Genomic DNA, 23,686 nt, shown 5'->3' with positions numbered 1-23,686 from the left:
TCAAAGTTGTGCAACGGTGCTTACATGCACAAAATCCACATGTTTTGATATGTTCTGACATTAACTGATGTCACCAATGAGTGGCTAACATTCAATTTCGGTGGCTGAAGCAGAGAGAGGAGCTCGGCGCAAAGAACAAATTGAATAATGTATTCCGTGAGGAAGCTTGGAAGTCCCTGGAACTCGTAAGAAAAATTGGAACAAGTGGCCCAGTCTTAGGTGAGGACCGCACCTCGTCACAATTGTGAAAGAAAAGGCCTTTACTTGAGTCTGTACAGTATATGTATCATTTCCAAACAGGGCTATTATCTCCAGTTATTATTTTATACTTTATAAGCAGAACTTATTAATTCAATGCAAAAACATATCTGTAATATAATGCACATTTGTATATACATAGTGTTGACAATAATGACGCTCTCAACATACTCATGTTTTGATTCCGATGAACAGTCAAACAAAAATGAAGTGTTCAGTGACAGTAGGCAAGTTGGAAATACAGTGTGAACTAAAGGTACAAATATAACTTTAATCAACTAACAGAACAATAAGGTCAATGTCTTTGCCACACAAACATGTGTAATAAACAATTAAACAAGTATTCCATGATAAGAAAAAAAGCTACATCAAAATGGCAGTAGAAGTATGAAGAAGAATCATGTCAAGCTTGCAAGTAGATAGGACGATGAATGAGCATGGAATACCATGTCATTAAACAAATACTAGTAATGGCAAGCTGACTGCATACACCCAGAAATCAAGGTTGCATCTCACACTGTCATGGTACTGTGGTTCACAGGTGTATGTGGCTTGTATTACAGCTCTGAGTAAATGCTTAAGGACAATGCCCATACCTGCCAAGCTGAACATCTAGAAATTCGTAAATCTATTGCAGCGAGGGGGGGGGGGGCTGCACTTTTTTTTAAGGGATTTACCTTTTGCGGCAAGCTTACTCATGTTTTCACAACCGAAAGTGAAATCCATGTCTTGGAGAGTAAAGAGCGAAAACTCCATTGGGGCACAATTTATTTTTGCAATGATTTTGCTGTTGCCTACTTTGCCGGCTTCAGAAACTTCTCCGTATAGGTTAGCTCAAAGTAAGTACCACTCTGGTGCCCCTTGACCATCAGCAGATTTTCGAGTGTTTTCTCACACACAGATGAGCGAAACTCCGTTTGAGTTCTGTTCAGAGTGCTGAATATTCTCTCACATTCAGCATTGCTATGGGAAAGGGAGAGACTACCCAGCATAACCATTGAAGTTCTGTGGAACCTTAGCGATTCTTCGACACTTCGAACGCTTCCTAATTGTGACCACTGCACGTCGCACCTTGGCTCACTGAATATGTTGGCTGGAACCTGATATGCTCGCAAGTTGGCAAACTCGACTTCAAGTGCGTCGATTGCTTCTTTTGATTCACCACTCGGCTGGGGTAGGATAGCACGGAACACCATAACAAAATGACATACGCTGTTGAATGAAGCAGTTTCCAGAGCTTGTACTTGAGCAACTTCAGCCATGTTGAGGTCGACGGCTTCTAGCGGGAATTTGTGGCGAATGTAATCGTATGCAGTTAAGTACAGACGTACAGCACAGAATAACAGCTCTCTCTCAACACAGCTCAGTGTCTCAACCACAGAGTAGGTTGTGCTGCCAATGACCATGTCTTCATCACCTTTCTGGTTCTCTGCAGCTTCATAGTCAACTTCCAGCAGTGAATGACATGCCTTGACAACACCTGGGCACACAAATCTAGTCAGGAGATCCTCAAAAAGGCGGTTCAAGAGGCCCCTCAGTACATGAATCTGAGGAGCCTGTGCCTGAAGAAGGCAGTTTGCCTTCTCAAAAAGCAGTATAACATTTTGGAGAAAAAGACAGCATGCCCCGTTTAGCTCCGATGACAAAAAATAAAACAGGCGTTCCTCCAGGGTCACATGGTTGGCTTTCCCAGAATCCTTGGTATGAAGTTTCAGTTTTATTCTTGATGTCCAGAATGAGCTCCTTTCGCCTTTAGCGACAGTTCATTGACGTCGGTGCCTTTTTTACCCCAAGGCTTGCAGCAGTGTTGTGAAGATGTGTAGCAGACTTTGGGGTCAGTGCAGGGTTCTTGGGGGCTTGTGAGGAAGTCTTCCGAATTTGGTACGACTCCAAAAACAAGCTCTGCTTGTTGCACTGCTTTGCTTAAGATAAAAAAAAAGCTGAGTAGTGGTTTCCACTGGTTGAGCAGCCTCTTCAAACACTTTCCTAATGACAGCCAATGTGTCAGCGACTGCTTCAACATCTTTCTAACCTTAGCGTCATGCATTTTTTTGGAACTCTAAGTCGATCTTTCCGCTTCAATCTTTTCTCTAGGTAAAAAAATGTCAACCAAAGCCTTATCAACCTTTACAGGAAGACATAAAGCTCCTTTTTGGGCGGCCAAGTTGATGAGATGGCATGGGCAACCAACCCCAATCAAACCTGGTTGAGCCTCTCTTCAATCCAGTAGAAACACTGTTTTTCTTGCCGATCATGACAATGGCATTGTCCAAACACACAGTCAACAGGTTTCCAACAGGCAACTTTTGAGACTTCATCTCGTCCAGAACCAGATTTGCAATCTTGTGACCCGTCACTTCCCCTTGGATTGTCCCGAGGCAAAGAAGGTGGCTTTCGACTCTGCTCGTTTCTTTAATGAAATATGTCACTACAATAGGGTAAAGCTGCTTATCCCTATTGTTACTGCCATCCACAGCGATCGAAAATACTTGCTGTTTTAGGGCATCCAGCAAAGGAGTCTCCGTGTTGGCGGCCAATTCCCGAACAATTGACGTCGTCTTTGTTCGTCTACAGGCGTAGTGTTTCGCTTCTTGGCACCTGGGGAACATCTTCCGGAAAAGCGGTTCGGCATGATCACTGACACTCAGTGGGATGTTGTGTTAACCTAAAAACACCATGAAGAGGCATTCTGCATTAATCACACCGAGGTCGCTGTCGCTGCGCACAAAACTTGCAAGGCTTGGCTGGCTGTCCGCAGCTCGCACGTATCCCTGATGCTTTTTCGAAGCGATGTGGACCTTGATGTCAGACTTGCCACCGTGCGAGATGATCACATCAAAGGCACATGTGGTGCAGAATCAGAACTTCTCCCCTTTCTTCGACAGCACGAAGCACGGAACTTCTGCCATGTACAATATCAAAAACACTTGTGAGTACTGTCGGAGCTTCGAGCTCGCCATTGCATTGCGAAGCCGTTACAGGCCAGAGTCGCACTGCGTCTGACGCGGCAGCTAGTCACACAAATAGCGAGGCCAACACTGCAATGACTGAAGCTGTCTGAAGTACAAACCTGCGTGCCCACGCAAATAAAGACAACAGCATGGCAACAGGTTTGCGGAGGCGCTATAGGCACTATCGAGCTTTGGATGTGGATTCGTGACCCCCCTAGTAGACAACAGAACTCGCTACAGTAAAACCTCGTTAATTCGGAAATTCAGACGCGTCGTCTGGTCCCGTCAAACATGCACATAACCTTATGGCACGAAAGTCCCGTAAGTTAGGACATATTTGGTCGTGCTTCGGTTAATTCGGACAGTTCGCGGAGCTCAGAGGCACGTGAGGCATATAGCATCGGGTGGCACTAGGGGGTGTTCAAATCACACCGCCAGTGATGGAGTCTCTGATTAGCGTGCGCCGATCTCAAAGGCCATGCTTGCATGTGCTGGAAGTGCTGAAAAGCCAGAAATACGTCAAGGCCGCCATGTTTATTTTATTGCTACATAATAGACAAACCTACGTGTCAAAAAACGTGGCGGCAATGACGTACTTCTGGCTTTGCAGTCGCTTTTGGCACTTGGCACTACCTCTGCATCGCTATGGTTATCGACACAGTAGTTATCGGTCTATGCTAGCAACCCTAATTTATACATATGTTTTTTTCTTTGTACACACGTATTGCTGTCTGCCATTTCTGACGTCTTTTGCAGTTGTGCAGTTTTCTTTCGTTGTCGTGTTTATCGGTTTGCATCAGGTGTGTGTGCGAGGGTGGCGGAACTTCTTGTGTGTGTGTGTTAAATTTTGTTTGTGCTTTTCTTTTTTCCGTTTATACTTTGTTTTTTCTTGACATCGTGTGTGTACCCGTCGCTTTGTTGCTATGCAAGCCGCGCCACCATGTGTTCTCGTGCCCCATTAAAGCGGGCGAAGGATTTGGCAGCGAAAGTAGAAATATCTATTGAAAGCCGTGAAGGCAGGGGTGCCTCGGCAGGTCATAATGAATAAATTCAACGTGAAGAGAAGCCCGCTCAGCACGTACGTGAAAAATGAAGCGGAGATTCTTCAGGCGTACGACAGCGACAAGTTCGCTGACAAGAGGATGAGACTGCGAATGGCAGCACACCTGAAACTTGAAGCGTTGTTAAGATGGATTGCAGATTCCTGCGACGCAGAGCTGCCGTTAAGTGGCCCCCCTTATCTGTGCCAGGCCGAAAAGTAAGCGCTGAAGTTCAGCATCGAAGACTTCAAGGCATCGGAAGGCTGGATCGACTGATTCAAGATACGGCCTGGTCTTCTGAAGCATGTGCGACGAGAAAGGGGCTGTGAATAAAGGCGTTGTCGAAGATTGGAGGGCCGGATTACCCGGACGCCTAGCCGATTATGATGCTTGCGACATTTTTAACACAGATGAGACGGCCCTCTTCTACAAAGCCTTGCTAGATAAAACCATCACATTTAAGGGGGACCCTTGCGTTGGCGGTAAACGAAGGAAGGACACAATAGTTTTGCTGGCTGCCAACGTTACTGGCTCGGAGCAGCTACCGCTATTGATAATCGGCAAAGCAGAAAAGCCAAGATACTTCAAAAGCACCAAGAAACTTCCCGTAGCCTATTGCTCGAATCGAAAGGCGTGGATGACATCAGCAATATTTCAGGCCTGGCTGCGCGAACTGGACCGGCGCTTTTGTGCAAAATTGCACGAAGCGCTAATTGTTCTAGATAATTGTAGTGCGCACAATAATGTGTCGGGGCTGACAAATATACAGCTGCTTTTTTTTGCTGCCTAACACAACGGTTTCCCTGCAGCCTCTGGATCAGGGAATTATTTAGTATGTGAACGGCCGATACAGAAGACAAGTGCTTGAGCGCATGTTGCTCTGTATGGAGGCAAAGAAAAAATATGATGTAACTCTGCTCAGTGCAGTGCACATGGTAGCGCATGTGTGAAGCAACACACCGCCCGCAGTAGTTGCGAACTGCTTCCGACACGGCAGCTTTGTTCGTGACGCTGATTCTTTGGAAGCCGGGGATACGGATGTTAACCAAAATGCTGAGGAAGATGACAGTCGCTTCAACAGACTTCTGCCTGCAGACGCTGGACGAGTACATACACGTCGATAGTGATGTTGTTGCCGGTCGCCTCAACAACGAAATACTGGATCTACTAGGCGACGAAGAGCCAGACTCTGATAGCGAAAATGCGCCTGTCATGGATGCATGTGAAGTGCCGTGCCACACTGCTAATGAGGCCGATGATGCCCTTAAAGTTTTGGAGGACATCTGTCGTTTCTCCCGACAGTCTGCGCGGACTGCACCACCTACAAGAACTCCGAAAAATTGTGCTTCCCGCGCAAATTTCTCGCGCACAACAAGCAACAAGAACCAGTTATTTCATGAAGTAAAGGCATGTTGGTGTTTTAAGCATTTCTTGAGTTATTATTGTCATAACCTCTTTAATTCGGCATTCGGTTAATTCGGTCATTTTCTCTGGTCCCATGAAATTAGAATTAACAGGGTTTTACTGTACAACCTTGCAGATGCTGATGATGATACCACGCATATGTATTGCTCTCATGGCGCTGCTAGGTACCAGGATGCAGTTTTAATACATTTCCACTTTTTTTTTTTTTGCAAATAAAGTGTTTTCCGTAAAATTTCAAGCAAGATTTGTAAAATCGCAAGACTGCTCGAAATTCGTACATTTTACGGAAAATTCGAAAGAGTTGGCAGGTATGACAATGCCACATGTGCTCACCTGCATCTGTATCCACTGGCTAATAAAGGTCCGCATGGCCTGTTGATCACCTTCCTTGGCTGCCTCATACCTGCAGTAAGACACACTCAGGCTAAACATCACTCTCACACTTTTGGTTATAAGTTGAGAAATGCTAAAATTAGCCTTACCCTGTCTTTATGTAGTGTTCCAGGACACTCAGGCAGAAAAACTTCACAGAGTCATCCCTAAAAGGCAGAAAATGATTTAACAAAATTTTAAAAGTGGCATATTTAGGCTGAGTGATAAGGGAAGATGGGAAACAGTCAAGGACAGCAAAAAATTGCATGTGATAAGCTTACAAACTTTGTAGACACAGGATGGAAGGAGCAGACACAAGACAGAAGCAGAGGTAATATGTACAACGCTGTGTATATATTTTGTACTCTCAATCATGATGAAACTGCCAATACAGGGCCCCATGGCCCTGTCAAGCTGTCAAACAGTTTTCAGCTGGGCTTCAGAATCATGTATTCTCTACAATGACACAAATAAATCATTATTGTTATCATTATAGAGAGATTGCTGACAGAAGCTTCTGCCATGCAGTAAACAGAGAAAATTCAGATGTAATGGGGACATTGCAGGAAATTTCTAGTGCCATCAAAGCCTAGAGAACGTTCCTTTGGAGAAAGAGCGTTCACCATGAAAATTGAAAATTAAATTATACCTAGTTGAATTTTACAGCAAGGATGCAACCATACTTTAGAACACTGTGCTTTAGAACACTTTACATACTTTAGAACACTTTAAACACTGTGCTTCAAACATGAATCAATTTAAAACATGGCACACCTAAGAATGGCTGCATATATATCTTGGTTGTAACAACAGGAAACTGAACTTACTGAACGGAAGGCTGCAGGAGCATCTGCATGGAAAGCTGCCAGCCATTTGGAGCACTTTTCAGCTGCTCAAAGTACTGTAATGCCTGCATTGCCAAGATACGAAAAAGTATGGTCAACATGGAGTTACATTTGTCAAAGGGAGTGACATTAAAAATGTCAGCTCACACAGCGTAAGGGTGGCAGCGAGTCTACAATGCAGTGTGGCATCTCCTACTTCAAACACTTCTGATTCATCTAAATTTGTAATGCTTTTTGTGTCTGACAGTGTACACAAATCTGCCTAATTATTGTTATACATTTTAAAACGGCATATGAAACAGCAACCTTCTCACAATCTTTAAAACAGCACTTTGCTTTTTGCTCAATTTCTAGCCATTTTCTCCTCACCCACAATGACCAATTTCAAATGGCACACTGCCTCACTAGGTGTGGTTACAACAGAGCCCGTAAACTTACTGTTTACGGATTACAGGGTTACCAGAGCCTTGTATGGCAGGGGCAACACTGTTGGTGACATCTTGCAATATTTTGTTGAGCTACAATTCATTCGAAACATTCTTGTGTTGCACGAGTGCTCTTGTCTAAGAAAAACTGCAAAAGGACTGCATGTCAACAATTACCTTGCTACTGATGCTTTACACAAGAAGTTAAGCAGAATATGGTAGGTCACTGAAGCATAAGCTTTGTGTGCTCTCTGGTTAAGCTCTGTATCACAAGATGTCACTACTGCTGCCAACCCCCCCCCCCAGCAATCAATATTCCTGCAAATGGTGATACATTTACTGACAAACTCTGTAATGCCAAAGTGATAGTCACTGTAGCAAAGTGCTTTTACATTAAAGGGACAATAAAGAGCAGCAGTAAGACTGTTTAGGGTAGTAGAGTATGGTAGTTACACTTAACATTTTATTGATGAAAAAAATTGGTTAGCAGAGTTTTAGATGAGGGAACGCAAGCAGTTTGCATGCCTAAGAACCTAGTCTGCAAGAATCTAGGCTTTGCTGGAACTCAGGCGGCTTGCGTATGCTGACACCTGGTGTCCCCTAATCTTGATAAACTTTTTCATGCTAATGCCTAAGCACCAACAATGAGAGTGCCATGGATTTCACATGTTTGTGTATTGGCTTCTTTTGTACAGAAGTCACTACATGCACTTAGGTTGAGTAGTTCATTTCCAAATGAGTGAGGTAATAATTATTTACTGATAATAAGTGGCATGGAGTGGATACTGGCAACATATACACTATGTCATTCTGAGCTCACGGAAAAATTTGATGGTGGCAATACATTTGGTTCCTATTTTCTCTTTGAGGTTTACCAAGTTTCTACTCACAGAGGGACTCTCATGTTATGTATTAAGGATGTCTCCTTAACTTCTAGTGTACCTCAACATTTAACTTTAGAGTCTCCAAGTAGTAATTCACTGTCCACCTGGCTGGTGTGAAACTATACACAGCCCACCAGGAAATTTGCGGAGGCAAAGATTTGGAAAACTGCAATTCTTACCCTGGCATGTGAAGCCTGGTCCCCATGTGCAAGGAATCCTTGAATCACCTGAACGTCCATAGTGTCGGAATGTCAGGTTCTGCAATGAGCAATGTTGGCGACATTCTTTCATTTTTTTTTCAAGTAAATTCATCCGCTCACCCTGATTCCCAAGTTAAGTAGGTTCTTTAAACTTGCACCATGATTAAAATTAAATATTTATTTTCAGAACACAACTGCTTGCTGTTGGTATTTTCAGCTTAATGTTTATCGTAGTGCAATATTTTGCCACCTCTAGACACCTAGAGCATATTTACTCAAGTGACTGCATAATAAGGATCATCAAAATGCTGGTATAAAAATAATAATTTTGTGACTTCTGGTGTGAATGGTTGCCCATGAAATGACTGCAAAGCATTACTTACAAGCAACAACAAAGCCGACAAAAGCCACAGCTGCCCAAAACACCCAAGATTTTAGCTAGATAAGACAATGGCAAGAGAAATGTGCCATAGCTTGTTAGTTAATTGTTGCATCTTACAGATAATTATGGACCTTATGTGCAATTTAATGCATTAAAATCAGCGCTAGGTTGGTTGACCATAAAAACTTATGTAAATAGGGATGAGTTAATGTTTCAGTGCCCCCTGTATAACTTCTAAGTCTTCAGTAACCAGAGAGGAGAGAGATAAAGACACTGATGAATGGCTTTTGGTCTTTTGGAATACTTTGGCCCTTTAGGGTACTTTGCATCCTGTGCACGCTACAGAGTGCATAATGTCAGACTGATTGTGCAACCCATTAAAGAGAAACTTCAGTTATTCTTTTTTTCTACGTGTACATACCTGAAAGAAATTATTGCACATTGCCCTTTCATTTGTACAACGAACAGCATGAAAGAGTTGTGTACTGCTTTTAGAGTTGTGTAGTGATATTTTTAAACATTGGCTAAAGTTAGCTGGGACACCCTGTATATAACTTCAGAGTAAAATGTACGATGTATGCTGTTCTTGAACAATATATTGTGCAACAGAAACATACATCATACCTTTTTCTCTGAAGTTGTACCACCATAGCCCAGCGTGATTCCTACACTACATATTATGCACATATGTGTGCATGCCAAGAAGAGTTCTGTGGAACAGGAACATTTAGAATATTGAGTTCAACTGACTTGTTGCTACTAGTTCTTCTGTCTCAACATCACTGACCTCACAAGAAGCTCTTTTGTATATTAGATTTTATATTCAATTTGATATTGGATCAAAATTGTATGCTTGATTGTTGATAAACATTTGATTTTGTTCAATGTTGTTTACCCTGTCCAAATTGCCATTGTAAAAAAAAAATATTCTTTTGGGCCTAAACTAGCCTAGGGCATTGGGTCCACTCAGTGTGGCCAAACTTTGTTACATAAGAAATAAAAGTCAATCAATCAACCAATCTGGGCTGCTCATTCCAGTGTCAATTTTAACATCAGGCATGCTTTTTGCTTATCAAATTATTACTACATGTGTGATAGAAGGCACAAAGCAATCTGAAACTCCTCAACCATGGTGTCAAAATTGCGAGAGTTGTCCGCTAAGCATATTCTGGAGAGGCTCCAAAGCTGGCATTCTGCACTGCCGAACACCATGAAGAACAAACCTCTCATCAGCACGTATGAAAAACATTAAGCTGGTCACTTATCAATATAAATAATATTTGACCTTTTGCAAAATTTGTCAGTGTGCCTGCAGCATTATTAGCAATCAGCATTCCTGCACAACAAGAAGTCCTTGGTCATAGTGGCAAGTGTCATTTTCACGGCAAAAATATTGTGAAGTGTTTTTTGATGCAAGGCTCTTTGTGCAGACTGATTTAATGTCCTAGAATAAGTTCACTATCTCACTAGGGCCAGGGTAATTTACGTTCTATTTCAATTATTTTGTTTTAAGCTTCATCAGTAGTCTGTGCAGTGCTTCGCTTACTTCATCACCAGAATTTCGTGCGTCTGTCTGTCAATAGTTTCGTGATTATGCTTGAATTTTTTCTTAGTTCTACCTTTGTTTCTTTTGAGAACGAATTTTATCTGCAGGAGCAAGGCATTTACATTGGCTCTTGTGTTTCACATGTTTTGTGCAATATCCTTTTAGCAGACGTTGGCCGTTGTTTGAATAGTGTTCTTGATGAGGGTATTTTTTTCAAAGTTTTTAGGTAAGTACATGATTTTTTAATTCCCTTACAGAAGTCTCATGTGGCCATAGGCAAGTCTGTTGTTTTTTTCCTTGATGCGTTTTGGCAATGTGGGAAGGGCTTGTCCTTCAACCACGGGTTACCATCTGACGACTCTCTGCAATATTTAGATTTACGCCCATTTTTTAGGTGATTATGTACGTTGGGCGTATAGCCCCAGAGAATGAAAGGCGCTGTTGCCATATGATTCTGCGCAGTCTAAGTTAGTTAAGAGAAGGATTGCTAAACTTTGCCTCGGTTCCGCTCTCAGGAAATTGTGCCACGTGCAATGCACAGTAGTTTTAATTATCAAGTATGGTGATCAGTTAATGCCGGATACCCTGGCATGGTTGTAACGGCAATAGCAGAGGTTCTTCTGCGCGAAACAAAGGCAGCCCGTTCAAGGACAAACACCAGGCGGCTAAGTAGTAGTAGTCCAGAAGTGTTGCTATATGTGCATCACCTCTCCCACAACCTGAAAAAGGTAGCCAGCAGGCACAACGTGCCGATCACTTTTTCCACCCCGCACAAGCTGGCTGGGCTTTGCCCCAGAATCTCTTCCAAAAAGAAAACGAACGCGGAGGTTGTGGCAAAAAGCACGTTCAGAGGCATGTGAAATGCACGGTCGGCATTGTCTACAAGATTCCGCTACCTTGTGGAAAGTTATATGTTGAACAAGCCGGACATTGTGTTAACGATTGGGCAAGGGAACATGAAGTTTCAATTAAAAATAAAGGTAATGCGCATTTGCCTGCGCATTGCCAAGATTGCATGTGTGTTCCAAATTTGTGAAAAATAAAGATCTTGGGTAAAAGCCAAGATGCCACTACAGGGGCGCTGATGGAAGCTTTCTACATATCTCTTAGAGGGAAGGCTTGCGTAAGTGACATCTATTTCTTCAATGGATTGTGAGAAGTGTATTTTGCATGGCTTGCTCTAGTGTGTGGTAGTGACAATGTGATTACGTTTTGCACGTGTGACTAAAAACATATGTTGACGAGCGACGAAGAATAAAGTTAATTGAAAGTTAGCACTTGTCCGTGCCCCTTACTATGTCCTTGTCTCGAATTCCGCACATATTTTTCCTCGCAGTATGAACCAACTTGCCCAACTACAAGTCTTGTTGCATCACCAGGACTGGCTGGTTTTTAATGGTGGATGAAGATATGCAACAGAGTGAAAGTAGAGTGACCTAGCGAAAGGAATCACGGCATTATACCAGCCCAGTACTCGCCGTGCGGAGATTGGGTGCAGTAGTGGCAAAACAATGCATAGCAGATGCACGCAAACATTATGCCCATACATGCCTGGTGTTTACGCAAACACACACACACATAAATGCTGTGCAAAAAATTTTCACTGTGTTTGAAAGCTGACGTGATGTTCTGGGCATTCCATGCCAAACAACTGTTGACTGCACCCCACTCCACTCCAATGGACAAGTCAGAGGTTGATGCCCTCTCTCCATTTTCTCTAAGCTGCACACTGATCAGTTCCTAGGTTCTACCGAAGATCACCTGCGGAGGGAAGCTTTTGAAAAGGAACAGTGATTTGCCACATGGCTCTTCACGACAGGCGAGAGAACTGCCGCAGACTTTGCTTGATTGATGTCTTTGCTTGACGTCTATAGAGTTGGCTTTGCAAGGCAGCTGACCTACTGTATGTTGCTGGCAATGCTCCGTTCAGTTACCATTCTCATGCTTGCAAGGGATAGCATGGCATGACGGCTTAATTTTCGCGAACATCTAATTTTAAGAGGTATTCGCGATTTCGAATAACTGGTTTTGCAAACGATTCGCACTGGACGTAGCCTTCCATACATGACATTGGATGTCGCAGCATTTTAAACATTTGGTGACCGCGAATTGTTCAACAATCTTGAATTGGTCATATGAAGGCGAGCTTATCGAGCTCGCGACTAAAGCTTCGTTTGGTGCCTTCCACCGAAAGTTGAAAAGGCTGAGTGTTTCGCGTTACCGCTATAGCTCGCAACGATAAATCGCGTCTTCTTTATCACCCCTTTTACAAAAAAATAAAATAAAAACCACCTCCACGAATTCAACTTCACAAATAAGATTTATTGCCAGCACTTTGTAGAGACTGTAATACAACCAGCACATTTCACTAGGGCGAAGCCCAACATGAGCAACGCTGATGCAACGACAGCTGGGTCGGCTAAACTATTACGACGCAGGCAAATCGGCTGCTCATTCGAAGCGCCTCAAGCACGTTTCTCCGAAGCTGCGCTATCGTCGATAGTGCATCGTGCTTTGGCCAGCCGAGAGCGAAAAAAAAAATGAATATAGAAAATCCCTGAAATCACACTATGCCATTCTCAAATTATCGCCTATCTCATCTCAAGAATAAGACGCGGCCGTTTGACTCCTGTGAATGAATCTTTACAACGGCGACAGAACATTTGATACAAGAAATACTAAAAGCTACATAGTAAGGAATTATCCTTATAAAACGAACAAAATACACCTGAAGTTCCACCCGTTTGGCCTAAGCGGTGCTTGAACGACATGAATAACGGAGGTGCGGCCACGCTAGCTGCTGTTCGAAGAAACGTTGCCCGAAGGCATGGCATGCCACCAACATCCAAATTCGAGGTTAAGCCCACGTGCAAGCCGTACGTAACAAAGTGCGGTGACGGAGTCCTGCGGACGGTTTTCATTAAATCCGTGTTAATGACTGCGACCTGCAAGACAACGCTATTCCCATGACGAAGCTTACTTACGGTCATGTTTTTACCACGAAGCCAGCGAAAGACTCCGGCATCTTCACTGCCGCCGACGAGGCACATGCGATATCATTTCCGATACCATATAGAGACGCAGTGTCTGCACTTCAAGAGCACTCAGGACGGCTTCGAGGAGTCTGCTGCAACGCAGCTGCCGTAAAGAATATCCTTACATTAATTAAACGCCATCAAACGGGCACATTATAGACGATGAATTAAAATCCATGCTCCACCAGCTCAATAATAAAACGCCATGACTCGTTGACAGTTTCCGCAATACCGCAGCAACTACAGATATTCTTGCAAAGCTTAATATAATAAATAATTATATATATATATTTATTCATTTCTCTTGCATAAAAAGTTTATTAATTAAATATTTAGTTTTTATCCTTTTATACCAGATTATATTTAATTACTGCGGAACTGTCGTGGTTCCTTTCTGTGTGCACACCGCCAGCAAAATGAAGGCCAGCGGTTTGGTGAGCGCTCATTTTTCACAAATTATTGCATAACATACAATTTTAAAGATAAAATCTAGTTGATCCGGGGAGCATAGTACTTGTGAATTTGGTGCATACTAAAAGGGTTGCCCTGAAAACCTATTTTATAACTCAAACTTAGTACCGCATGTCCACGTGTAGCTGTCTGATACGTTAAGCCTAAGCACACTGGTCTCGTAATTCTTGCTGTGCCTCAGTACTTCAATCAAAAATCAGCACAATGTAAAACTTGTGCGAACCTGCTCCTTAATTTTGCACTTGTAGAACTCGCGGGAAATGGCACCGCTCCGTATGTAGAGCGACGGCTGAAGTGGCGGAGTTGCCGGGATAACGCCGTGTCGAGATGGCTACTCAGTGGAGTCAGTCTCGCAGCCACGGTGTTGTGTTCGCGCAAATTATCTGTCGGTGAACCATCCACATAATCGTCGGCTGCGAGAACGACATAGGCGCCAATAATGAATGCGAGGATCGTTGAGTCGTCTCAAGTTCAACAAAACAAAGTTAATCACCTGTAATGACAGCCCACGTCGTCGGAATGTGCGAACTTTTTGCAGGCAAGAACTACCGTTCAAACGGTATGACTAGTGAAGTGACAGCGCATTTCTGACGAACCCAGCACTGATGCGTATCGTTGACTGCGCTAAGTACATCGACGAACTTGACGCGCGATATTCATATTGTTTATGCGGCTGTTAACATGTTCTTATGTGATATAAGCCTTTTTACAGTGCCTCTCTAAATAATGATCGCTGTCGTTATGAAACTTAGAGCCATATCGTATTTTAACTCGCCACTTATTTCTATTTTGTTGCTTGCAATTGGAAGGATCAGAAACAGGTACCGTCAGCCAGTCACGAGTGGTTGTCGCTGCCTCACTTTAATAATTTGTTGTATGATGTTTATTTACAGCTTAAGCAGTATGAAATCATCGGGCGGCACTTGCCAAACGCCAAAAACAAGTACCCGTCCTTGTACAAGATGATGATCTTCGCTCCCGACAAGGTGGTTGCCAAGTCCCGATACTGGTATTTCACCCGCAAGCTAAAGAAGATGAAGAAGACGAACTCTGAGATCGTCTCCATTCGTCGGGTGAGTCTCTTCCATCTGCCGACCATTGAAAGCAAGCTCGTGTCTACTGCGCCACTAAAAACCCAGTCGAGGCCTGCAAATGCCTTGATCGGTCAGAGGTGACGCTAGAATAACTCGACAGATGTCGCATGCATTTTCTGCCATTCTCTGTGGATTTTGCACTGAACATTTTGTCAACATATTGCATAACAGTTGAATAATTTTGCGAAATGAAACATGCATAACAATAGGGTGAAAGTGGTAGAGCTTTGGTACATTTCTTCATTCACACATTATGTATCAAGATTTCACAATTCATAAGTAATGCATTATTGATGCTTGACACATTATAAACTAAATGACAGAAGCCATCGTGAAGCCCCTCTTCTGGTACCTATGAAACAATTTGCTTGTGCATTGTGCTAGGAAAACTAGTGAAAGATTAAATTATGAACGAAAATCCCCTTCATAGTATTTGAGTGAAAATAACTTTTAAAGCCTGGACATCAAAGGAGCATTTTGCATTTAGCTCATGCCCTTCATGGATAGCCAGATATATAAATTTGTATTTGAAATTCTGTACATGTTAAGTCATTGGTGGCACCGATGTGCTTCACAGTACTGCTAAAGCTGTTCTGTTCTCCTTGGGTGTGAAATGCATTAATGGTGTTGCATACAATTTGCATTTCTGAACTTTCTGTTTACTTTGTATTTCCTGCTTCTTGTGTTTGTGCCAGATCTATGACAAGACTCCAATGAAGGTCAAGAATTTCGGCGTGTGGCTGCGGTACAACTCTCGTAGTGGCACACACAACATGTACCGAGAGTACAGAGACATGACCGTGTCGGCTGCTGTCACCCAGTGCTGTGAGTGATGCCTTAAATTCAATTTTCACACTTTTCTGTCTGTGGCCTGTCTCACAGTTAGCTATTCAACACAGCAAAACCTATTTTCTTGAAAAAAGGTAGTCTACGATTAATTGTGCCTTGTATTTATGAATAATTGTATTTATGAATTGCCAAAAACTCGTATTTATGAATAACCACACGAGAAAATATAGTTTTTGAATAATTGTATTTATGAATTGCCAAAAACCCGTATTTATGAATAACCACACGAGAAAATATAGTCTGACCTCTGTATGTAATGAAGCAACTACGATTTTTTCTTGTCAATATTGGCATACAGTCTACTTCTGTTAATTCGACCCTGACAGGATTGACGAACTTCATCGAATAATCAGCTAGGCCATATTAAACAGGAGGCAGAAAAAATAAAATTTGCCTGATTCTAACACTGCCTGGAATCGGAATGAGCATCTACTATGTATTCAAAGTGAAAACTAACATAGGAATGACATAAAGGGCCCTTCAGCAGGCCACATACCAAAATTGGGTTTTACGCTGGGAGTTATGTGCCCTCTAAGGAGTTCTACTGCAACAATTTTGTATCTTAATAGCAGAGATAGAAGTATTAGAAGTGGTGCGAACCCATAATTTCAGGAGGGGAACGTCATCACCAACATAAGACGCTCTCTTCACTTGCACTGTCCAGTCTACGCAGGCGAAATTCCTTCCCTGTGTTTTCCCATACCAGAGCCGGAAAATTGTATGACTGATACATCCTTTTTCCTCTCACATTTTTGCTGGGTGCCGCACTTCCGGTGACAGTTTCGCACATGAGCTGTTGCGCTTATCTTGTTTCACGCAGTGGACGGTTCCGTGCTCTGCATGAGAACACTTGATGGTGCCACAATCGTGAGCAATGAGGCAGCCATGAGAGGATAAAAGAGCATGATTGCAGCGCTGGAGCACTGTAGAAAATGAGATGGGAATAAGCAGGCGAAACAGGCACGGTACATCTCTCTTGCAACAACACGAAGTAAAGCAAGAAATGCAGACATTCACTTTGTGTTTTATTATTTCTCTAAACTTTAATTCGTCTATTGAAACCACAGATGAAAGAAAACTGATGTTGCCTTTAGTCTCATGTCACTATGAGCGACATCACACAACACTGCCATGTACATAAACGCACTTACGCGGCACCCAAGAGAAGGAGGGCAAACAATGTTTCGTTTGAAATTTAAGATCTCCGTAGCATGTAGCAATGTAATACTTAGCAGACACGATCGTTAGCTTGCATTGTATGCACTGAGCTTGTCCGCTCAAAATGGCCAGACCTAGTGAGGGTCTTTAAAGCGCCTAAACAAAGTAGAAACCTAACACGCGTGCACTTCTTGAGCACGAAAAATGTAGCACTACTCTCAGACAGCACTTTGTCTATGAACCATACATCTTCTGTACAAATTATTGTGCATTTGATATTGTGTATTGATAAAATGACTGCAACAATCACCACAAATGGGATGATGGCCCAATTCTAGAGTAACCAGTTAGCTACTTTGTCCTGCAACGGATGCAGTTCTCTGAATGCTAAAGACACGTGACATGACTCGCTGCTAGCTTAGCATGTAAAATAAATCTTTTTTTCAATGAGCGTTCATAATCAAAGACAGCGGTTCGATGTGACTTTAGTCCCGCAAGTGGCCAGAAAAGGTGTGCGATATTTTTGGATCAGATCAGGCTTCGTTTTGAAGAGGTATCGACAATGTAAAGCACGAATTCAAGGTCTGTTCTGAAAGTAGTAGGACTCATTTTTAAAAAAAAATGTATTCATGAGAATAGTACAAACAAATAAAACTTTTCAAAGTAGCACCCTTCCGCCTCTACACACTGCTGCCAACGAGTTTTCTAGTTTTCGTACGCCTCCAGGAATGCCTGGACCCGAATGCTGTTGGCCTGTTGAACCGCCTCTACTGATCCGTGATGCTTCCCCTTGAGTGTCGATTTTATTCTCGGGAATAGAAAAAAGTCTGGCAGGGCCAAGTCGGGGCTCTAGTAGGGCTGAGGCAGCGTTGACACCTTGTGCTGGGCAGATACTCCACTACGCAGAATGTGGTGTGGCTCGGCGCGTTGTCATGGTTTAGTCTCCAATTGTTGGCGATGGCTGGGTGGACACGAACAATGCGTTTTCGCACTCTTTTGAGGACTTCCATGTGAAAAACTGCATTAACTGTTTGTCCAGGTGGTACGAACTCTTTGTGGATGACTCCATGTCGATGAAAAAACGCAAATGAGCATGGACTTTTGCTTGGATTTGCTCATTCGTGCTTTCTTGGGGTGGGGAAGAAGGGGTGTGGCATTCTGAGCTCTGCCGCTGGCTCTCCAGGTAGTAATCAAACACCCATGTCTCATCACCGCTCCCTACATTGTCCAAAAAGTCGGGGTCCTCGTTCACATGATGAAGATCCTGGCAGATTGCTTTCCGGTTGGCCTTTTGCTCCTCTGAGAACACTCGCGGCATAAACTTCGCGCACACTTTTCTCATGGCTAAGTTTTCTGTCACGATCTTGAAAACTTGGGTTTGAAGAATGCTCAAGTGATCAGCAATCATTCTGATACTCATCCTACGATCACTGTTCAGTAAATTTTTAACTCGCGACACAGTTTCATTGGTCTTGCTGGTCGAAGGGCGCCCGGAGCGGTCATCTTCCACTCTTTCCCTACCTTCTCAGTACAGCTTGTGCCACTCAAAAACGCCTGATCTACCCATGGCAGCATCACCGTAGGCCTCCTTAATCATGTCGTGAGTCTCTTTGCCCATTAACCAAGCTTTACACAAAATTTGATCACGTATCGCTGATCCAGCTAACGCTCCATGATTCTCCGTGACGAGGCGTTTCAACGCGAGTTCACAGTACAAGTGACCTGCTCTCTCCAATGGCCGAGAGCTGACTGCCGATTTTTCCCAGCGTTCCCAATATCCCATCTTCACCGATCCTGCGTGCACAGACTGCCTCTCGTCCCCCCGTCCGCCCAGGAAAAAAACGCAGTCCTACTACTTTCAGAACAGACCCTGTATATCGCTCTTCCTGCTCAACTCTGTGTGCAGCCTCAATGGAAGGTAGGCATAAACTGTATCTCTAGTTGGGAATGCTTTGTATGTGCATTGCGCTCTGTACCGTTTGCCAGCTTGGGCCTTGTCTGCCCTAGTTGGTCAGAAATGGGCGCAAAAGTAAACAAGCTTTTGTCGCATGCATGTCCACTATCGTGAACATTGCACTGAACCATTAGCCGACACTTGACTTTCAATGATGGGTAAACATCTTACCTTTCATCTGTTCAAACAAGCAGCTTTCACTGAGGTACACATTTCGGTAACTGACCATGGGTTTGAATATGGCCACATTAGTAGTCAGAGTTTAAATTATTGCACAAATCGTTTTAAGGTGTCTGAAACTTCAATTTAGCCAAGTTTCTCTGCACCTTATGCACAAATTTACGGTGAGCTGTGCCCTCGGCACCCCCATCCATGATTTGGGGTCCAAGGCAAGGTGCCACTGTGGTAAAGCGCACCACAACTGGGGCACCACCTTTGGATTTCTGTTTGTGGTTCCGTACACATTTTTCTGAATCGAACAAACCTGCATTGCCTCTCGCTTCGACGTGAACTAAGCAACGAGAACACAGCGCGGTGCGTCTAGGTGCGTGGCCTCTTGTCTCCATCACAGATCGCTTTCAAGATCGGGGCCGTACCGTGCGTAACAGCCGCCGGTTTAGAGCGCTAGTCCTGCATGCAAGTTTCAGGAACTTCTAACGCCCGTTATGCGGCCCGATTTCCGTCCGTCTCCGCACACGTGATTGCTTTCCTTTTAATTGTGGCATCATGGTGAACTCGGCATGTCTTTGCAGTTGGCACTTCCGTGCTGATAGAGCAAATGCAGAAAACTGGAAGACCAGGAAGACTGACGATGCGCTAGCCAAAGGAAGCATCGCCCACGGTGGAAGTGGCATTGCCTAAGCACACATACTACAGCACATAAGAAAGCTACAGCAGCTAGGCTTGAAGTGCGTACAAGGCGGCCATATTGAAATGCCGATTACAATATGGTAACATATTTAAGGTCGTACTCGATTCTAATGTGCACATGTTTTTGGACCTGTTTGATCGGGAGAAAAGTGCGCATCAGATTTGAATAAATACGGCATACAGTCGCCGACCGATTTTCCGGACTCCAAAAATTCGGACATGCCCGATTATTCGGTCAGCTTCGCGGCACCGCCGTTCTCCCCATAGACCATAATGTATAACAACTGCCGAAAGTTCGGACACCTTGCAACCTCTCGTCTGATTTTTCGGACACTCCTTGAGCCAACTCGATCGAGGGCATCATGCACAGACTCTGACCGGCGCATTGTTCGACTTGCTGAACGCCATTTTTGTTTTGAACGGAGCCTCCTTGCTGCCCCACGAAGTGGCGCTACTGGAAATCCCCGCTCATCATCATCGTTTCTGCCTGGTTCGATAGAGTGGCCGTACAGCAGTTCCGGTTTCAGCTTAGTAAGCCATGTCAAGACAATTCAGCAGCTGATTTGTTTCTTTCGCGCACGACGCTGCGAACAGGCCGCGTTTTTCGTTTGTGCGACTGGTGTCGGCACGGTGGTGTTTGCTTTGTGTGCTGTGTCGAGGTTCCGGTATTCCAACGCGGCGTACGGAAACATCGCGTCGAGTGTGTAATGGCGCTGACAGTGCCCGCGCAGACTGCGCTGGGGAATGCCGGCAAGCGGGTGCCGGGAGGCCTAAGATTTGTCGCCTTCCGATGTGCTCCCTACTGACGCGGAAAATATTCTGCCGAGACCTGCGCAGTGGTTGCATTGCGATTCCGGACACCGTCTCATTTGACAGTTTCACAGGTGCTGACACTGCTGTACTGACATGCGCAGAACTCGACGACGGCGAGATCATTCGTCAGGTTTCTGCTGCACCCATTCTCTATGCTGCACCGCCGGACGATGACTCCGAGTCGGAAGATGACGCACCATGTGCTACGCTGCCGTCGCATGCGGAGCGTGCACAAGCAGTGACTGTGCTTTCAGCCGCCTATAGTGACCGTGCGACCCTCTCAGAGATTCAGGCTTATCTGATTGCGTGAAACGGAACAGCGTGCAACGGCGCACTCACGATTTCTTCAAGCCTAATGCCGAGCCCGAATAAGTGCGTGGAAATAAAGGATTTCATTTTTTTTTTCTTAATCTGCTTTTTCGGACACCTGTTTATTCGGACATTTCCGCGGTCCCCGTGAGGTCCGAATAAACGGTCGGCGACTGTATTGCTATTACAAAAAACAATGCTCAAAATTGTGGCACCAACAGTCAGACTGTTCGTTGTTGTATTTCTCATTTGTTGTAAATGTGTCTTGGCTTTGTAACAAATCCTTGTTGCTAGTGTAAGTGGTGCAGGACGAATGCTTTGACTATTATCGCAGATCGTGACATGGGTGCACGACACAGCGCACGGGCATCCTCGATACAAATCATTCGTGTCGAAGAGATTCCTTCCAACAAGTGTCGGCGACCCCACGTCAAGCAGTTCCACGTAAGTCTGCATCAGGACTAGAGGGCCTTTACAAATTCTTTTGCATTGATTTGAGATTGTGTCTGGCTTTAATGGCCATGGACAATACTTGTCTGTTATTGTAGTTTTGGAGCCATGAAATGTGAATAGGAGCTATCATTTAAATATGAAGTTAATGAACAATATATGGCCTCATGGGAAGATTGAAGATAGGCATAAACAGCATCTTTAGTTGGAAACACTTTTGTGTATGCAATGCGCTCTGTACCGTTTGCCAGCTTGGGCATTGTTGTTTGCCCTAGTTGGTCAGAAGTGGGCGCAAAAGTAGACAAGCTTTTGTCGCATGCATGTCCACTAACTTCGTGAACGTTGCACTGAACCATTAGCTGACAATCGACTGTTTCTGTAATGTGATGAACACATTACCTTTAATCTGTGCAAACCGGCTGCTTTTAATGAGATGCTAGGGTGTCTACCAACCGGAAAAACTGAGAATTCTCGGGGAATTTGTGCTTCTATTGGGGAAAATTAGCTATCATTGTATTGAAAGGGGACAAAAGTCACCCTAATGCTGGCTCGAGTAAACGAGAGGAATCCATGGTGCTTGAAGTAACTTGCCTACTGCCATGCCATTAGAAAAGCAAGTCATGCTTCGACTTGTTCTTTGTTCGAAGAATTTCTTAGGTACATGAACTATAACTTGCTCTCCGGCCTTTTCCTGGCTTTTGTTTTTCCCTGGTACTACAGTGAAAAATGCTTGAACAGGGTTTCGCTGTATAGGTAGGACAGAACCATCGAAACTTAAAGCATCTGAGAAAATGACCAAGCAAATTGCTTAATTTGCTGTGACTATGCTTGCTCTTGTCCCAAAGCCCTCATTTAATTACCTTGCCTACCTTTTGTATTTTTACCATACAAATAAGTGCTCCAGAGGAATTCCTTGACGTGCTGACAGAGTGTAGGCTAATGCTTAGCCTCCACTCTTGCTAGAGTGCCAAGTACTGAGCTTCTTTACACCTGAGTGAGATTGCCTTTTTCTTTTCTGATGTTTATAATACCATTTCGCTTGTGGAAGCACTGTGAAAGAGCATAGCCCCGATTACTTTGTATATGCAGGACAGCAAAATCAAGTTCCCCCTGCCATCAAGAATCAACCGGAACTTCCATGCCCCCAGGTTCACAACTGTGCGACCACAGGCAAAGTTCTAAATGCCTCTAGCCCTCAAGGGTTCCCAATAAACTGCTGTTGGACTGTAGCAATGTTTACTCAACTGTGCATTTACGTACCCAAAAGGGCAGTAGTAGTGGCTTGTCTGCCATTCACTGTACTCTTTATGGAGGGTCATGGGTCATCAGGAGACCTCCACTTCAAACATACTCGAGCAAAAAAGCTGGGCCTCAGCTAATGCTTCCTTTTAAACCCTGCATGTACAGCTATTTGTTTAGCATTGAAGCCTGTAAGGAAAAGCTGGAAGCTTCTCGTAAGCGCAGGTGTACACACAAAAATCTGCAAACTCATTATTTACTTTCTACTTATGATTATTTGTTTCCACAAATTTACGGGGTGGAAGTGCCCTGCCATCAGGGTTGCCAGGTTTGGCTACTTTTGGGTTGGCTAATTTAAAATTTTTAGAACTACAGACATATTACAAATAAACGGTATCGTTCACTGTACCACACCTCTTATGAGATGCACGATGTGCAACAACCATGCTCTCCATGTGTATATGGAAGGGAGGACAACGTCCACCTTGCAACAGAGAAAATTGATTCAACAGGCACTCCTCTTACATGGAATGTCTCCTTTTATAGTTCAGTGCTCTGAAAATTATACCGTGGAAATGTGTTACGGTTCCATGACGAACTTGAGTAAAGGCGTGTTGAACACATCACTATATGGCTATAAAAACTACTAGAAAAAAACTCTTTAATTTTCCTAAGTGATAAATCCTGAATAGTATATATTTTCTTGCAAAGTTGAGATATGCCACAGGGATACATTGACAAGACTAGAGCGAGGATTGTTCACAGTACATATTTGCTAGTACTAGAGTTCAGTGACAACTATTTCCGTTTATCATTTATACAGGGATAACCTGCAGAATACAGAGCCACCAATTCTAACTTGATCCCCAAAGTCAGTCCAAGGACACTATGCGCTGCACATAACCTGCTACATTAAAGGGCCCCTGAAACTGTTTGGACAAATTTTGTAAAAGCGTAGGGTACAGCTACAGTTAATCATTCACGCCAAAATTTGGGTGAAGTGTCTCGTATTAAGAAAGCTACAGACAATTTGCTCTCCTCCATAGCCATGTATTTTCTCAACTCGTTCAACGAGTGATTGGAGCTAAGCTCTGCCTTCACTGGCTCTGCTTCATG

At 43.8% G+C, this 23,686-nt stretch overlaps 2 protein-coding genes across 3 annotated transcripts in view; one reads left to right on the top strand and one right to left on the bottom strand.

Annotated features, from left to right (window-relative positions):
• The window catches only part of LOC126521370 (exportin-T-like), a 58,071-nt gene extending 44,476 nt beyond the window's left edge, over positions 1–13,595 (bottom strand). The window contains exons 1-5 of one of the 2 annotated variants that reach the window (XM_050170052.3): positions 13,313–13,595; positions 8,380–8,458; positions 6,874–6,956; positions 6,157–6,213; positions 6,008–6,077 (exon numbers count right to left, since the gene is read on the bottom strand). In XM_050170052.3, coding sequence (XP_050026009.1) covers positions 6,008–6,077; positions 6,157–6,213; positions 6,874–6,956; positions 8,380–8,439 — 270 coding nt within the window. In that variant the 5' untranslated portion in view covers positions 8,440–8,458; positions 13,313–13,595. The remainder of the gene's footprint in view (positions 1–6,007; positions 6,078–6,156; positions 6,214–6,873; positions 6,957–8,379; positions 8,459–13,312) is intronic. The other variant, XM_050170054.3, reaches the window with a different exon arrangement.
• A 122-nt stretch (positions 13,596–13,717) lies between these two features.
• Positions 13,718–22,560, top strand: RpL18A (ribosomal protein L18A). The gene is made up of 5 exons (XM_050170061.2): positions 13,718–13,797; positions 14,728–14,907; positions 15,624–15,753; positions 21,216–21,325; positions 22,421–22,560. Exons 1-5 carry the CDS (start codon positions 13,780–13,782, stop codon positions 22,511–22,513), a joined length of 531 nt encoding a protein of 176 aa, XP_050026018.1. The 5' UTR covers positions 13,718–13,779; the 3' UTR covers positions 22,514–22,560.
• The last annotated feature ends 1,126 nt before the right edge of the window (positions 22,561–23,686 follow it).

The sequence above is a fragment of the Dermacentor andersoni genome, chromosome 6, assembly GCF_023375885.2.
Source record: "Dermacentor andersoni chromosome 6, qqDerAnde1_hic_scaffold, whole genome shotgun sequence".
NCBI lineage: Eukaryota > Metazoa > Arthropoda > Arachnida > Ixodida > Ixodidae > Dermacentor > Dermacentor andersoni.
This window is presented reverse-complemented; position numbering and strand designations above follow the sequence as displayed.

What these genes read in the sequence shown, in the direction of transcription:
- RpL18A (XM_050170061.2), top strand. An exon ending in AGATCGTCTCCATTCGTCGG is followed by an intron (nt 14,908 to 15,623) that starts GTGAGTCTCTTC and finishes TGTTTGTGCCAG; the next exon opens with ATCTATGACAAGACTCCAAT. An exon ending in CCCACGTCAAGCAGTTCCAC is followed by an intron (nt 21,326 to 22,420) that starts GTAAGTCTGCAT and finishes TTGTATATGCAG; the next exon opens with GACAGCAAAATCAAGTTCCC.